At 36.6% G+C, this 18,232-nt stretch overlaps 1 protein-coding gene, 1 non-coding gene and 3 pseudogenes across 2 annotated transcripts; 2 read left to right on the top strand and 3 right to left on the bottom strand.

Moving 5' to 3' along the window:
* Positions 1–2,804: 2,804 nt before the first annotated feature.
* Positions 2,805–2,923, bottom strand: LOC148543557 (U5 spliceosomal RNA). The gene has a single exon (XR_015900603.1). It is a non-coding gene; the product is annotated as a U5 spliceosomal RNA (small nuclear RNA).
* A 904-nt stretch (positions 2,924–3,827) lies between these two features.
* On the bottom strand, positions 3,828–3,930 carry LOC148543556 (U5 spliceosomal RNA; annotated as a pseudogene).
* A 3,510-nt stretch (positions 3,931–7,440) lies between these two features.
* Positions 7,441–8,337, bottom strand: LOC148543555 (uncharacterized; annotated as a pseudogene).
* Positions 8,338–12,010: 3,673 nt separating this feature from the next.
* LOC107614839 (F-box/kelch-repeat protein At3g23880-like) lies at positions 12,011–13,574 on the top strand (annotated as a pseudogene).
* A 2,517-nt stretch (positions 13,575–16,091) lies between these two features.
* LOC107614840 (F-box/kelch-repeat protein At3g23880-like) lies at positions 16,092–18,124 on the top strand. The gene has a single exon (XM_016316970.2). It carries the CDS (start codon positions 16,092–16,094, stop codon positions 17,316–17,318), a length of 1,227 nt encoding a protein of 408 aa, XP_016172456.1. The 3' UTR covers positions 17,319–18,124.
* The last annotated feature ends 108 nt before the right edge of the window (positions 18,125–18,232 follow it).

Below are 18,232 nucleotides of genomic sequence, written 5' to 3'. Positions count from 1 at the left end.
TTCAAGTTGGTTTTTTTTACGGCAAATGAAGTAATTGTTTGAATGATTTAGTTTACTTTCTTTGAAAAATAAAAATAAATTACTTGTTTTTAGCATTTTATTCTATGGCCGCCAAGGCTTTTTTTTTTTGGCAGGAACATTTTTCTTGTTCAGAAAAATAAGGTCCTAAACAAATACTTGTATCATAAGGGAAATATGTTGATTATTGTTCATTAGAAAAACTATCTCATTACTCTGCTGATACAGTTTAAAGTATAAACTTGTGGATGTTATTAGTATGTGCTAAGTTATTGCCTAAGAGTGAGTTTATTTCAGGCTTTTGATAGTTCTTTGTAGTTGTAAATGACTTGAAATTGATATGTTAAAATTAATTAGTCTAGGTTATTTTTTATTTTTTGATGTCATTATTCTGATTCTTCTTGTTTGTTGGTGTTGTGATATTAATTTTGATTTTGTGGAACGGATTTGATACTGTTTTGAGTCTTTGATAATTGGTTACTAAGTTTTTGTAGAGGTTGAAGGTTATTAATTCAAGTTCTTTTTACACAAGAAAAAAGCAGGTTCATTTCTTTTCTTTTCTTTGCTTTATATGAACTTTGGTTGTTGCTTCGGTACCAAGGTTGTCTTGCCATGTAATGTACTCTCTTGCTGCTAACCTTCATTCCTTGAGTCATGGAAATTGATGAATTATTGCTGCTATATAGGCCATGTAATTGCAGTGCCAGTGAGGGAGAACCATCAAGCAGTGTTGCAAAGGCAAGCATTTCCTTTTGCTTTGTAACTTGGATCCTTGAGATTCTATTGTCCCTGGATACCTTTTTTGGGTGGCTGGATAGTGGCAGTGAAGTAATTGCAAGGACTTAAAAGTTCTGGATCTAAATAAACCATTGCTAATTGCAAGGACTTAAAAGCTCTGGATCTAAATAAACCATTGCACCTCACTTCGATGCTTATATCATTTAAGAGAGATAAGCCTAATCTGCCATTCGTCTCTTGTATTCCTTGTGTAGTTTAGCCTCCCGAAATTCTAAACTTGAATAGGTTAATATTAATAGTGGAATATTTTGATCATTTGAAGACGGTAATAACACTAGTTTATAATTTTGTGGAGATAGAGTACAATAATAAATAATAATATTTTATAGCTTATAAAAAAATTTTATAAGTAAAAATAAGGGCAAATCACTATATTAAACTAAGAGAAGAAAAAATTTACACAAATAAGTCAAATGAAAAACTGCTTCATGAATCTACCAATAGCCATTTTTATATAGTTCGAATCTACTCAATTCGACTCCATTTACATATAATTCGAATTATACACACATGCACACACACTAATTCGAATTAACCTGATTCGAATTACACATACAGTAATTCGAATTAGGGTGATTCGAATTACACCCTGATTTATTAAAAAATTTAATAATTTATTAAAAAAATAATTAAAAAATTAAAAAATATATATTTTATTTCATGTATTAAAAAAAAACTAACAAAATATTTAATTACGAGACTTCTTTAAAATATTAATGAGTTATCAATTCAAATTCCATACAATACACTTTTGTCCATTTTTAATAGTTCATAAATATTTTTTAATAAATTTTTTTAATGAATTTATTTAAATTATACTACAAAAAATATTTTATTCTATGCAAAACAATTTTAAAAAAAATGGCTTAAAAAATGTTAGGAGTACTATAAAAATTTGTAATGTTCTAATGACTTAGGTAAATACATGCATGTACTAAATAAAGTACTCTACATAGTCAATAATAATTTAGAAATTAAAGAAAATATTTTATTCCATACAAAACAATTAAAAAATATATTTTATTTATTTTTCCACACATATTTCCTGTCATTATATTGCCATTAGAATCCTCATATATTTCTAATTTCTCAACCTAACCTTCACAAATTCTAACACAATCTTCATATAATTTTACTTGAGATATGTATCTATTTTTTGTGATTTGTATAAGTGAGTCAATATATATAAATGGGTAATAGACGTATCAGTACAAGTTTTATTATTGACTAATGATAACTCTATTTATATTAATATAGAGAGTAAATCAAATAAATATTTAAATTATTGGTCTCTAAAATTTGAAAAAAAATATTATTCTTCGTTATAAATATGTTTATTATAATTTTTTTTAATTTTTAAAAGTTGTTTTACCAAAACACAATTATAGTACTTGTACTTATTAAAAGCTATTTTTAATGTGATTATACAATACTCTTCTGCCCATTCTTAATAGCTCATGAATATTTTTTAATAAATTTATTTAAATTATACCACAAAAAAATATTTTATTGTATGCAAAATAATTTAAAAAAATATTTTTTAAGCTATTTTTTTAAAATTATTTTGCATAGAATAAAATATTTTTTTAGTATAATTTAAATAAATTCATTAAAAAAATTTATTAGAATTTGTTTTTTGTAGTATAATTTAAATAAATTCATTAAAAAAAATTATTAGAATTTATTACGAAAAGGGAGTAATAATGAGATTTTTGTTTGGCTGATTTGCGTAATATCAAGGGAGTAATAATGAGATTTTTGTGTAATAATGAGATTTTTGTTATCAAGGGAGTAATAATGAGATTTTTGTTTGGCTGATTTGCGTAATATCAATCTCCCCTTGGCATATATGTGATTTTTTACCCTAAAAACTTACTAACAAAAACAATAACAAAAGTAACAAGAATTATATGTAGCATTTACCTCATAAAAACTTACTAACAAAAACAATAACAAAAGTAATAAGAATTAAACTTAATTGTGGATCAATTTCCTAACAAAGGAAAAGACCCTCTAAAAATTGGCGTATGCCACTTTATGCAACGTGCACACGGTATTCTTTAGTAAAAGGCGAAAGAATAGTTCGCTCTGTGCACAATGCGTGGCTGCGTGCTCTAAGATGGATGTATTTAGTGGATTTTATATTGGTCCTCTTATCCAAAACATAGGTAATATCTCCGATGTAGGACTTCAAATGACAAAGATATTCATTTGTTCATGGTTGTACACGTTATTTGTGACATAAAATGTCTCACTCTGACTTTCTACAATAATTAGAAGTTGAACTTCAATGCTTCTCTCATAACATCAACATTGTGCACCGTTTTGAAACTAAAACACTATGTTCAAGATTTAGAGAACTGGCCAATCATCTGAAAATTTTTTTGCTTTGAAATTTAACATATTGTATATCAATAGGCTGCAATTGTACGTGAAATGAAGACAAAATCACAACTTTCCTGTGTAAAGTGAAGTTCTGTTGTATCTAATTAGTGCAAAATGTAAACCAACTGAATGAAACAGGAATTTAATTGAGAAGGGGCTCCAAGTACAACTGTACAAGCACATATCTTACATACATAAGATGTTCGTTTATGACTGTGTGTGCACTTATTTATCTGTGCAATATCATAAGAATTTAGCTAATATCATATTAAGAGTATAATAACAAAGAATTTGAAATTTTTAATAGTATAATAATAAAAAAAATTAAATTTTTAATGTAGTCAATTTGGTATTTTTAACTTGGTTAACAAAACCTATATCATAAATCACTGTATTACTCAATTTAATTACTTTAAAATAATTTTTTTATAACAAAAAAAATCCCTATTAGCAGAGGTGAAATAATAGGCCAAAAGAGATTATTCAAGCAATAACAAAATCAAAGAATGAAAAAGTATTTTGACTAGTTTAGTTCTGCTAAAAAGTAAACTAATTAGGGAATTGAATTTAGATATTGAAAAAACAGACAAACTGTAACACATAAAACAAGAATTTTACTTACATGGAGAGGCTCTTTAAAAAATTGGGATAGACTACTCTAAGCAATGTGTGTACGGTATTCTTAGTAAATGACGAAAGAATAATTCGCTCTGTGCCCACTGTGTAGCGTGATTTGTGATTCAAGCCTATCCTAACTCTTATATGAGCAGTCATGTCAAAACCAAAGCTAAACTCTTTGGTGTGGCACCTTAACAGACAAAGATATTTAAGGTGTGTTTGGAAAATGTGTTAAAAAAAAGGGCAAAAAACGTATATGTGCCAAGTTGGGTTGAAAATTACCAATTCTGATACATCAATCCACCAAAGGATAAATTAATGTAATTCGAATCAATACATTTTGAATTAGATATCAATGTAATTCGAATTGATATAATTCGAATTATTCCCAAGTAACGTGCCTAAGTAATTCGAATCAATATGCATCGATTTAAGTTAGAGTAGTTCGAATTTAGTCAATTCGAATTACTAGCATCAGCTGCATAAAGAGGAAGTTCGAATCAAGTAGTTTCGAATTACTATTGTTTTCTAAGCAAGAGTAATTCGAATTGATATGATTCGAATTATATATATATATAGTGCGAATGAACTTGATTCGAATTACTAAGAAGGAAAGCTCTATATATACGATGTGTACGTGAGTTGCTCTCAATAGAGGGGTAAGATGGCTAGTGAGGATAGTTTTCTAGTGCTGGTTCACCACAGAGGATCGATTAAGAGAAAAACTCGATCTGGTGTGAAGTTCACCGATAAGGATCCTCTCTGTATTATCGTGAGGTCAACGACGAGCTATGATGACCTTGTTAGCTCTGTACTGCTGAAACTTGGTCTGGAGGGTCTGAAAATGGTTAAGAAGTTTTTCTATCGCATTCCAACGACGGTCCTCCAAGATACCGTGAAGTATGACTGTTTCACGATCGGAAGTGATGAGGACTTGCAGGTCATGTATCATTGTCGCCGGCAGTTTCCCGAGGTGAGGACACCAGAGCTGTTGGCAAAGTTGGTTGATGTGGTATCCAGCTCGGGGGGTTCGAACCGGAACACGAACACTTTAGCCACGGTGGCTAGTTCTAGCTCGAGACCTGCCATTGCTTCTTCCTCCGTCCCTGTGTACGAGCCACCGACCCAGCCTGTCGCCTCCCCTTCGTTCGCTGTTGATCTCAGTGGCAATATCGGCGACGAGGTTGGTACAGGGGAACATCTTCCGACCTCAGTACATTGTGCTACACCAGCTGGTGTTGGAGACGGATTGTTTGATGATCCAGATGACGATGATGTTGAGCCGGATCTGATTGCTGACGATAGTGGCGATGATCTCGCAGCGAGTGACTCGAGAGGGGCTGCAGGTGGATCTAGTTCTGGCACACAGCAGTACCCATCCCATTTTTCATCATTGGACCTGGATGCCATGGGGCAGAACGGGCTTCCTGGGCAGGCTGCTGGCTTTGGCGCTAGAGATGTGGATGGGTCTGCTGGTATGACAGAGTTCCAGGTTGGTCAACAGTTTCAGGATAAAGATGAGGCCCTGTTGAGTGTGAAGACTTACAGCATCCGCCGAGGGGTACAGTACATGGTGGTTGAGTCTGACTATCGCCGGTATGTGGAAAAGTGTTCTGAGTTTGGGAATGGGTGCACATGGTTGATTCGGTTGAGTCTTCGGCAGCGCAAGGGCATCTGGGAAGTGAAACGGTACAACGGACCGCATACGTGTCTCGCCACCTCTATCTCCAGCGACCATAGGAGTTTGGATTATCATGTGATAGCGACATTCATTATGCCAATGGTGAGGGCTGATGCATCCGTCAACATCAAGGTGCTCATAAATGCCACGGCCGCAAATTTTGGATTCAGGCCGACGTACAGGAGGGTCTGGATGGCGAAGCAGAAGGCTGTTGCCATCATCTATGGTGACTGGGATGAGTCGTACAACAAGCCCCCTAGGTGGGTGTTAGGAGACCATGCCTGGTTCAGTAGCAGTCCTTCGGACATGCCCAGTTCGAGTTGGGGGCCAGTTGGACGAGTCTCATGCTTATTTTCATAGGTTGTTCTGGACGTTCCCACCTTGTATTGAGACATTCCGTCATTGCAAGCCGTTGGTGAGTATTGACGGCACCCATATATATGGTAAGTATGGCAGAACGTTGCTAGTCGCAATTGCACAGGACGGGAACTCCAACATACTCCCTGTGGCATTTGCACTAGTTGAGGGTGAGAATGCTGATTCGTGGTCCTTCTTTCTCTCTCACCTCCGTCAGCACGTCACACCGTAGCCAGGTCTTCTAGTTATTTCGGACAGCCATAACGGCATCAAGGCCGCGCTTGAGGCTCCTGATGGGGGATGGCTACCTCCAGCTGCATACCGGGCATTCTGCATTCGACACGTAGCAGCAAATTTCGCCCTCACCTTCAAGGGCAAAGACGCTCAGAGGCTTCTTGTGAATGCCGCATATGCGAAGACCGAAGTGGAGTTTGATTACTGGTTTGACATTCTGCGGTCTGAGAATCCGGCCATGTGTGACTGGGCGAACAGGATTGAGTATTCGTTGTGGACACAGTATTGTGATAAGGGGCGCAGATTCGGGCACATGACAACCAATATCTCTGAGTGTGTGAACTCAATCCTTAAGGGTGTGAGGAACCTCCCTGTGTGCTCGCTGGTGAAGGCCACATACGGCAGGTTGGTTGAACTATTTGTCCGCAAGGGGAGGGAGGCCGAGGCCCAGCTAGGTATCGGACAACAATTCAGTCAATACCTGGTAAAGTGTATCGCGGCCAATCTGAAGACGGCTAGGTGCTTCACGGTGACTGTATATGACAGGGATAACTCGGAGTACACCGTGGCAGAGACGACTCCGACTGGTTCGTTCTCACTGGGTAGCTACAGGGTCTCACTAGCTTCGCAGACATGTGATTGTGGCTACTTCTAGGCACTTCATTTTCCATGTCCGCACGCATTGGCATGCTGTGCCTACTCACGTGTTACTTGGCAGCCATACGTCCACCAGGTTTATCGACTTAGTTCGATTTTCAGTGTATATCGGATGTGATTCACACCTCCCATCCCGGAGGGTTTCTGGCCACCTTATGACGGGCCAACCGTTATACCGGACCCGAATATGAGGCGTGCAAGGGAGGGTCGTCCGCGGTCCACTCGGATACGGACCAATATGGATGAGGCAGATCCGAACCAGCCCAAGAGATGTGGCCTCTGTAGGCAACCCGGACACACTCGCCGGAGTTGGCCACAAGCCGGAGGAACCAGTCATGCAGGGTGAAATGAATAGTTATGTCTGGATTTGTGTTCTATTTTGTATTAGTTTGACCATCTGTACTTGTTTTCTAGAAAAAAGATGTACTTTGTTTGCTAAATAGTAAGTTTTCAGTGTTGAAATATCCGTCTCGTAGAAGACATGTATGTTAAATGTGTTAACTATTATGGAAATAAAATACATAAGATCAGGAAATAACATATACCAAATTAAAATACAAATTAAAATACATAAGATCAGGAAATAAAATACATAACATCTGATGGACTAACAAATTAAAATACAACACCGATAACAAAACGATATAACATACAACAAAGATCAGGAAATAACATATACCACGATACACAAATCATCTAAAGAGGTGCGACCCCGTGCCACAACGGCGTGGAACTCGTGTCCGGTGACCTCGCCGGATAAGGGGCTCCTCATCCTCGATCTCGTCCTCCTCGTCCTCCGGGGGTGGCTGGGCAGGCACCCTAGACTGGACATGTATGGGTCTGAACGAGGATGGTCTGGCGACTGAATGTGACGCACCAGTATGTGCGGATGCTGGGGTCCCACCCAAGGCGAAAGGCTGAACTGGGCCCACAGAGGGAGGCTCATTCAGATCGACATCTAACGCTGTCTGTGTCCCCGACGTCTGTCCCCGTCGACGGGATGCCTCATCCTCCTGCATGATGGTGGTGATATCATCTAGGAAATGTGATCCACCAAAATCCACGTCAATCCCATCACCGGCAAGAAACTTTGAAAACATGGATCCGGGAATCACCCATGGCGTATTCTCCTGATGTGGCTGGTCATCAGTCGGAACACCAACGAAGTAATCTCCGAGAGGACCCTCTCCCAGCCCGGTGTCAGCATGGCTCGATGGATCTCCCATATCGGATCCATACCACTATCCACCTAGTCCACCATGAGAGGGCCTAACACCACCCACTGCAGCCCCCCCTCCATCGGCATGATCACCACGATCAGGCATATCCTGCCCAGGAGCAGCCCCCCTCCTCCTGCCTCCACGCCCTCGTCGTCGACCACCGCCCCTCCCGGCTTCCTCACCCTCCTCCATAGCCTGGTCCAGCCATCTCCACTCACGATGGCTACGACGTGTCCCGACTCGAGCTCTCCTCTCAACCCGATGCTTGTCAGGAACGTCGTCAACTCGGTCCATATCTGGAACTCGGCCGGCACCCCTCTGCGTCGCCTCAACCGGAATAGGAATACCTCTCGGATCCCCCAAGTACATCTCAGGTGACAAGAACCTCTTTCCATGCTGATGCCACCAAACCAATAACTCATGTGAAGGTCCCGGGTCAGCAACAACATCGAACCGCAACACGTGCTCCGCACGTGTCTCCCAATAAAAGTGCCAGTGCTGTAAATGGGACGGGAACCAACGGTCACCACCTCTCCCGTCCTTTGACATCAAGAAGTCGATGTTCAGGGCGGGATGCAGGGGAGGCTGTACGCCGCCGAACTGCGGCCACACTCTATCAACCTGATGCCACTCAACCACCGCAAAATATATCAGGGACGTCACACACCGCCATAACATCGTATGCCTAGGCTCCAAGACCTCCGGATGAACCACCTGGAGGACATCGGGTGTGCTATAGGGCATCCATATAAACTGAAAAAAGCAAATCAAATCCATTTGACGAATTCGTTAAACCGTATAAACTGAAAGAAGCATTAACTATACATATGAGATTAGCGTACTTACATCCCGAGCCTGTAACAAGTCGATCTTCAATCGAGCCATCTGCACCCGAGGTCCCTTCTCGCTAATCTCAGGATTGTAACCTGACCACCTGCATAAGAAATTAAAGATGCTACTGCATTAAATGAGTGATTCTAAAAGGCATAAAATTGCATGAGAAATTGACAATAAATAAAATAAAGAAAAATAGTTCAATACGATAGTGGTACCTCGAGGCAAGGGGCCAGCTAAAGGCATCATACCCAGCAGGCCTAAAACCAGAAAAACGCCAAAAGATCAAAGACTGAAGTAACTGTAACGGCCCAGCTAACTTCACTACATGTCTGTTGGCCACTCGGCACATGCACCGGTACAACCATGCTAGTGCCGCCGACCCCCAGCTATAGCCACCCATCTCCTCAAGCCTAGCCACAAACAATAACCATTTGATGTGAATACGATTGCCGGACTTGTCGGAAAACAGCTGGGTGCCCAACAACATCATGATATAGGCACGGGCAAAGCGCCTGACCGTCTCCTCATCTGCCCCCTCGGGGCACTCTGCAAAAGTCTCCTGGAACCAGGTACAGTTCACTGCGAACTTTTGTATTTGGTTCGCGGGAGGTAACACACCAAGCAACTCATGGAACCACTGCCAAGCTGGCCTGCCACCCTCTATGTATACGTGAAAGTCTGTCAGGCAACCACTGACGTAATGTCCGTCTACTAGCAATCCCAACTGGTACGCGACGTCCTGAAGTGTGATGGTGCACTCGCCGAACGGCATGTGAAACGTGTGCGTCTCCGGACGCCACCGCTCTACGAATGCACTGACAAGGGGCTCGTCCAATCGGAACCATATGTCGTTCAGTCTCGCAAGATGGTATAGTCCGGCCATCTGCAAGTACGGAACGTACCTCTCATCAAGTCGCATCCCCTGCTGCCGCCGCATGCTCGATATGCAACGCCGGGGCTGCGCATTACATGGATCGCATAATTAGAACGATTTACAATACCACTAACGGATAAAATTCACGACGCTAACAAGTAACAAATTAGAAAAATACCACTAAATTCCACATGCAAAAGCAAACTCTACTAAACTGCTAGCAAAACCCTAAGCAAATCCGCATACTCAAACCGCATCCAAAAAATTAGAAAAATAAACCACATGCAAATCCACTTACGAAAACTACGGGCAAAACCAATCATCAAACCACTCATTAAACCACGGACAAATCCACTTACAAAAATCATGGGCAAATCCACTTACATAAACCGCATGCACTACAACTAACCCAAACCACTGACATAAACCGCCAATAAAACCGCATTTAAAACCGCTATCATAAACCACTTGAAATACCGCTTTCATAAACCACTAACATATACAAATATAATAAACCACCATCATAAACCACTAACCTCGTCGTTGATCACCCCGGCTATATGAGCGACTCCATCCAGTCGATACAGCCTTCCCGGATCGTCCCCCATCGCCTAAGTTTGCCGCTCCAAACTTTCTCGGGCCGGTTTTGGGTCGTTTTCTCTGGGATTTTGTGGGGTATGAGATTGAAAAACTGATTTGAATGAACTAGGTTCGAACTCCTTATATAGGGCATTCACTTGTAATTCGAATCAACTAGTCTCGAATTACCTTTTGTTGCGAAATGCGAGTAATTCGAATCAACTCGTTTCGAATTACAACTTGTTGCGATTTGTACGTAATTCGAATCAATTCGATTCGAACTTCCTAAAAATAACGTCTACCTACTAATTCGAATTGATTTAATTCGAACCATGCATCCTTAATTCGATGCTTATTGATTCGAACTACATTCGAATAATGGTTGGTTATAATTCGAAATATATCAATTCGAATTATGTGGGATTGTAATTCGAATTGTATTGATTCGAATTACATTATTTTGTCCTTTGGTGGATTGATGTATCAGAATTTCGTTTGGCTGATTTGGGTAAATTTCACCTGCCCTTGGCGCATTTTAGTGTTTTGCCCTAAAAATAATGTATCAAAAGAGAAAAAATATTACAGAATGAAAAAGTAATTGGTGAAAAAAATAAGATTCGATTCTAGAATATATGATTTTTTTACCGTGAATATGTATGAAATACAAAAATAGTTAAAATAAAAAAAATAAGATTGTATTTTTTAATAAATTGAAGTAATATTCACGATTATATAATTGATGGTGTGCATATAACTATTAAATAATAAATTGTAAGAAAATATTAATAGAAGTATTAAATTTGATATTAAAATAAAAATAGAAATAATAAATAAAATTTTGAGATTTAAAATAAAAATATTTAAGATTAAGAAAAAAATGAAGAGAAAATTTTGATAAACAACTATTCAAATGGTAACATACTAACATGACAATAAATTGAATCAAATGACGTATATTTAAATTAATTGAATTAAATAATTGATATAACAAATTAATTATAATTGTTTGTCTCAATAAAATAAGTTAAATAAATAAAAATATCATATGAATATCTCATATAAAAATTATAATATTTTTAAAAATTATTAATCAAAATACATAAGACGAAAAATATTAATACAAATTAAACAAAATCAATTTATTTAAATAAATAATTAATATAATTAATTAATTATAATTAATGTAATTAAAAAATATTAAATTATTTAATATTTATCTCAATCAAATTAAATAAAGAATTAATTATAATATTTTTAAAAATTATTAACAAAAAAATATAAAATAAAAAAATTAATATAAATTAAAATAAAATTAATTCATTTATTTCAATTAAATTAAATAATTAATATAATTAATTAGTTATAATTAATGTAGTCAAATAAAATATTAAATAATTTAATATTTGTTTTAATTAAATTAAATAAATAATTAATTATAATATTTTTAAGAATTATTAATCAAAATAAATAAGACGATAAGATTAATGTAAATTAAAATCAAATTAATTCATTTATTTCAATTAAATCAAATAATTAATATAATTAATTAGTTATACGTAATATAGTCGAATTAAATATTAAATCATTTAATATTTATTTTAATTAAATCAATCAATTAATTAATTAATATATTTAAATGAATCAAATAAAACAAATAAAAAAATATATTCATAAATATGTTACGTGGGTCGTGGGCTATGTTATTCAAAAATGAAATAATCAGTATTAAGTACCATTTTAAATTATAAGGATTAGTAAAACAATCCACCCATCTATATAATCCCGTTATTCTCCTCATCCGCGAGAGTGCCGTCGTCCCATCGGCGCAGCCCTCCTCCCCCACCACCGCCGCAAACTCGAGCAGTAACACTCTCCCTTCAAGTTGTTATGGAGCAGCCTCATGATTATGACGAGATGAATAGGAATCCTTTGAGAGTCACCATAAACGCCCCGAAACGGCTGCTGTCTTCGACGGTAACGCCATCGCAGCCGCCGTCAGTCCTTCCGGATGAACTCCTCACGGAAATCTTGCTGAGACTTCCGGCAAAGTTACTTCTCCGTTTACGGGGTGTGTGCCGTTCATGGAGAACCCTAATTTCCACCTCCAATTTTGCGAAAGAACATGTTCAACGTTCAATCGCCGCGGATCCAAGTTTGAGTGGGCCACGAGTTGCTTATCATCATAGTTGGAAATACAAACACAACACATTCGGAGATTTCTCCTTACGATCCTTGTTTGAGAATCCTTCCAAATCTACAGAAGTCGTTCTCTTCGAGGAGAGACGTAGTCACAGAATTCTTGGATCTTGCAATGGATTGCTGTGCTTGCATGAGGGTGTTGACACCCTCAACAACCATGTCAAGTTGTGGAATCCCTGTACTGGATTAACATCCCAATCGCTGAAAATTTGGGGTTTCATGTGGATTTCCGGCTTCGGCCACGATCATGTGAATGACGAGTACAAACTTGTTACCACTGTATATCAGAAACAGACAAAACCTCATACATCTGCCACCATAATTTATACATTTTGCCGGAACCATTCCATGAGAAAAATTCAAGATATCCCGTTTCGTAGCATATATGGTGATGGTAAAGGCGTATTTGTGCCTGGCACTGCCACTCTTAACTGGATTCGTCAGCATGGCGCTCGGGATTTCATGGTTCTTTCCCTTGACTTGGTGAATGAGACTTTTAGTGAGTTTTCTCTGCCCCCTAAGGATCCAGATAATAAAACCTTCTTCTTCTGTGCTGAGGAACTGCCTTGCAGTTTGTTTTAAGCATGAGAAAACTCATTGGTCTGTGTGGCTAATGGAGGAGTATGGAGTGCCTCAATCTTGGACTAAATTGGTTACCATCCCCTGCCACCAGCGTCTAGCTGGTGATCATTTATGCCCATTGTATATCTGGGGAAATAATGTTCTTGTGACGGTTGCATCATCTAAAGAAAGAGTTCTGTATAACTTGGATAATGAAAGCTTTGAATTTCCTGTATTGAAACCTACTACTGCTACTTTGTCTCTCTCAAAGGGATTGGAGTTCCATATTTATCATGAAAGCTTAGTTTCACCGTCGTTTGGTGGCCTTCGAGGTAGCTCATCCCGAATCCGGTTGATCAAAGACTAGTGTAGAAGCTCTCTTCTAAATGGTCTGATTGTTTTCAACTCCTTATGCATTCCTTTTGAGTTTTGAGAGTTCATCTGTTCTTGCTTTTCTAGTTTAGTGATTTATTTATCTAGTTTTTTACAAAACTATACTACCTGTTATGACTATTGCCCATTTAATATTTACATGCCCAGGCTGAATTTGTAGGAATGACCATCATTTACTAGTGTCCCTTTGCACTTAAAAGTATAATTTATGCATGATGAAGCTTTGATCTTAGATACAAACCTATTATTTTAGGGTAAAATTAAGGGGAGACAATGGAATATGTAATTTAATGCCTACCATTTCCTTTTAATTTTGTTGTTTTTGGATCCAAAACTGGATGCTTTACCAGTTGAACCAGAGGAAATATGCTGATAATTGGTGTATGAATGATCCGTACCATAGTATTAGGATCTTCAAATTATGGATTCAAGGTCATGAATTATTCTTTTATGACTAAACAAAAATCAAAATTAATACATTTTTATTTTTTATTTTTTATTTCTTGTGATAAATAAATGATTACCAGCTTTCAGTGATCAACATACTAGGTACTTGCCTACTAGGTAGTGGGAAAAATGATGTATGGATACATTTTTTTCTCTCTTGGTCAAAGAAATAATATGATATGAACTTCTGAGTTACCAACTTGGTGACAAAAGTCATCTGTTATTGATGAATGATGAGTAATTGAGTATTAAAGAATTGGAGCTTAAAACAAATGGAAGAGTTTAAACGAGGTTTTAACAGGCAAAACGATAAGCCATGTCACAAAGAAAAAAAGTAGTTGTAGACCCTATTAAAATCAAAATTAAATCCACTTCTGCTATTGATACATTTTTTTTCGTCTTAGGTCAAAGAAATGATATAAACTTGAGGTACCAACCTGGTGACATAAGTTATCTGTTATGAGTATTAAAGAATTGGAGCTTAAAAGAAATGGAAGAGTTTAAACGAGATTTTAACAAACAAAACCATAAACCATGTCACGGAGAAAAAAACTTTCATATTCTTAATTATCTTGATATCCCTTGTAGTTGTTCCATGCAAATTGAAATTCAAACTCTCAATACTTACTTAAAAAGATGAGTGAATTGACTGTTGACTAACTCCACTTGATTCTATTTATTGACCAACCCTCGTGTTTGTCATGTTTTTGCCCAACTCTCACTTTTTTTTCTTTTTTGGACCAATATTAGTCCTCTAGAATTTCTAGTATATATATATATTAGCACTCCTCGTAAATAATTATTGAGAAAGTCTAGAGGGCCAGCAGTTTTATTAAAAGTTGGTCAGCAATTAACCATCAAATGAGTAATCCTATACCATTGGATGTCATCTCCCACCATTAAAAACATATATGATGGCTAATTGATGGCTACGTATCACAAATTATGCTGCCTCTAGCACTCCTCATAATTATTTATAATTTTCAGCTACTATTGGGAGATGACAAAAACAATGCGGGGAGAAAAGATAATTATTAATTACTATATTTTTTTGGTGACTAATTATTAATTACTATAAGTACTAAGAACGTGGGATGTGAAAAAAGAAATAGCCACTAAATTTGATTTTGATCTACTAAAAAATTTAGGATTTATTTAAGTGAGTTTTTTAAAATATTTTTTAAGTTTTTTTTATGAAGGATTTTTTTATAAAAATAAAAATAATTTTATATTTAGATATCTCATAAAAAAATCTTTTATCTATTAATTATATTTAGATACAATAATATAAAAGTATTTTTTTATTTATTATGTGTAAATTTTTTTTTAAAAAAATCTTTTAAAAAAATATAAATTATAATATTTTAAAAAAGATTATTTTTTATTTTTTTAGTATTTTTACTTTTATTACTAAGGACTTATTTGGACGTCATTTTTAGAAAAAAAAAATTTTAATATCTTTTTTAAAAGATATTTTACAAAAAATAAAAGTGATTTATATTTGGATATCTCATATAAAAAAATCTTTTTATCCATCAAATATATTTGGATAAAATAAGATAAAAATATTTTTTTATTCATTTATTATGTAAAAAATATCTTTTTAAAAGAAAAAAGATCTTTAAAAAAATATAAATTGTAGCTTTTTAAAAAGATAATTTTTTTTATTTTTAGTACTTTTATTTTCATTATTAAAGATTTACTAAACACACTAAAAAATAAAAAAAAATCTTTTTTATTGAAAAAAGATTTTTTATCGATTTAATAACGTACAAACAAACACTAAAAATTTATTAAACATACTAAAAAGTAAAAAAATAAGATCTTTTTATATCAACTTAACAACATCCAATAAACATTTAATAATACAAATTAAGTTCATTGTATAAATTTTAAAGTCGTCTTAAAAAAAAGTGGATGCATAATTTGGAATTCAAAATTCATATAGAGCACAAACAACCAATTTTAAAATTTGATTCTCAAATAGATAGATTTTTGTTTCAGATATTAAAAAGATAATAAGATATATTTTTGAATCTCTATTTTATTTCATTCTTTTTTTCAAAACTCAAAACACAGGCGTTGGCGTTATATCGCGGGAAAGGAACTGGAAGAAATAAATAGCGCCGAGCTGCCAAGTTCGTGAGGCAACGTTTTCGCCATCGCCGCCATCGCCATTCTCCACCAACCTCCGCCGAAATCCAAATAGCGTTAATCTCCCCTTCAAGCAGTTATGACGCAGCCTAGGGATTATGAGAAGAGGAACAGGAAGCGTTTAAGAGTCACCAGAAACGGCCTGAAACGGCTGCTGCCTTCAACGGGAACCTCATTGGGGCCGCTTTCAGTCCTTCCGGATGAACTCATCAGAGAAATATTGCTGAGGCTTCCGGCGAGGTCGCTGCTTAGGTTTCAGAGTGTGTGCAGTTCATGGAGAACTTTAATTTCCAGCTCCCAATTCGCCAACGACCATGTTCGTTTAATCGCCGCTGATCCAAGTCTTAGCCATCCACGAGTTGTTTATCATGGTTGTTGGTTCTACAGATACAAAAAATTCGGAGATTTCTCCACACGGTGCTTGTTCGAGAACCCTTCCCAACCTACTGAAGTTGTTCGCTTCGCGGGAAAAAGTAGCCACGAAATTATTGGCTCTTGCAACGGATTGTTGTGCTTGCAAGACATTACTGTCATGGATAACTTAATCATGCTATGGAATCCCTGTACTGGATTGACATCCCAACCGCTGGAAATTCGGGGTATCATAGGAGTTTGCGGCTTTGGATATGATCATGTGAATGACGAGTACAAGTTTGTTGCGGTTTTAGAACAGGAACCGCTTAGAATTGAAACCAGAATTTATACATTTTGTCCAAACCCTTCTAGGAGAATCATTCAAGATACAGCGTTTAAAAGGATAATTGGTAATGGTAAAGGGGTATTTGTGCCTGGCACCGCCACTCTTAATTGGATTCATTGGCATGGCTTGGTTCTTTCCCTTGACTTGGTGAAGGAGACTTGTAGTGAGTTTTCTCTGCCTCTCAACCTCAAGGCTCCGGAAAATAAATCCTTCGTCTTTCCACACTTATGTATGCTGAAGAACTGCCTTGCATTTTGTTGCAGCCATGAGAAAACTCAGTGGTCTGTGTGGCTGCTGAAGGAATATGGAATGCCTCAATCTTGGACTAGATTAGCCACCATCCACTGTCACCACTCACTGCTTACTGGTGCTGAGTTACACCCATTATATATCCGGAGAAATACTCTTCTTATGGCGGTGGCATCAACTTCAAAGATAGTTTTGTATAACTTGGATGATGGCAGTTTAGAATTTCCTCTACTGAAACCTACTCCTGCAGATGTCCCAATGGGATTGTGGTTCTATATTTATCATGAGAGCTTAGTTTCACCATCATATCGTTGTCTTCGAAGTAGCTCATCCCAAATCTGGTTGATCAAACCTTAGTGTACAATCTCTCTTCTAAATGCTTTCATTCTTGTCAACTGATTCTTGTGATTATTCAAATGACATAACTCTGCCAAACTATGCCCTTTCTCAGATTTCACAATGTATACACTTAATGTTCTCAATTCACACAGTTTGTGAATGTCTAGACATAGTGAATCACAACCACCAAGGATAAGATGCCGGAGATTTTGTAAGCGAGTCAAGTTTTTCGGCAGACTATAAAGCTTCCCACAATTCATTAGTTTCAAGATTTCCAATTTATGCAAACTGTAAATAGAATCAGGAATGGTCTTAATATCTAGAACACAAAGCCCAAGATATCTCAAGTGGCTGAGTGAAGGAAATTTGGAAAATCTGTAACACAAAACTCGAAGAGAACTGTTTCTTGGAAGCCAATCATAGTTGTTTTGAAAATAACCATCCCATTTCAACTGATATAATGTCCTCAAGGAGTCAATTTTCTCACATGCTCCCTTTTCTATTGGTGTTTCAGTTTGGCCACCACACTCAAAACCTATATGATGTGTGTTTCTTGGCAAGTCAATCAGGTTTGATTTCTCTAGAAACATACATTCTTGCTCAGCAATTCATTGAGCAAGATCATGGACTAGACCATGCATTTTGAAATAAATTTTACCTGACTCATCATTGATCTTGACATCTTGAAAGAATGATTTATTATATAATTCATTCCAAATCATGTTACCAACCTCTTCTATGTCCAAGTTTGCCCGAGAAGAAATAAAGTCACTAGCCATCCAAAGATGAATCAAATCTTGCTTTAGGATTTCTGTATCTTTGGGAAATATGGCACAGAAAGCAAAACACTGCTTCAATGTTGGCTTTGCTTTGACGAGTGGAGATGGCTTTGGTAAACAAATGAATTGTGGAGATTACATGTGCTTACGCGT

Source organism: Arachis ipaensis, chromosome B9 (genome assembly GCF_059453495.1).
Source record: "Arachis ipaensis isolate K30076 ecotype BB chromosome B9, ASM5945349v1, whole genome shotgun sequence".
Taxonomy (NCBI): Eukaryota; Viridiplantae; Streptophyta; class Magnoliopsida; order Fabales; family Fabaceae; genus Arachis; species Arachis ipaensis.
The sequence above is the reverse complement of the archived record's forward strand: the minus strand, read 5'-3'. Positions and strand labels throughout refer to the sequence as shown.

Excerpts from the sequence above, each read along its gene's own strand:
- LOC107614840 (XM_016316970.2), top strand. The coding sequence starts at position 16,092 with ATGACGCAGCCTAGGGATTATGAGAAGAGGAACAGGAAGCGTTTAAGA.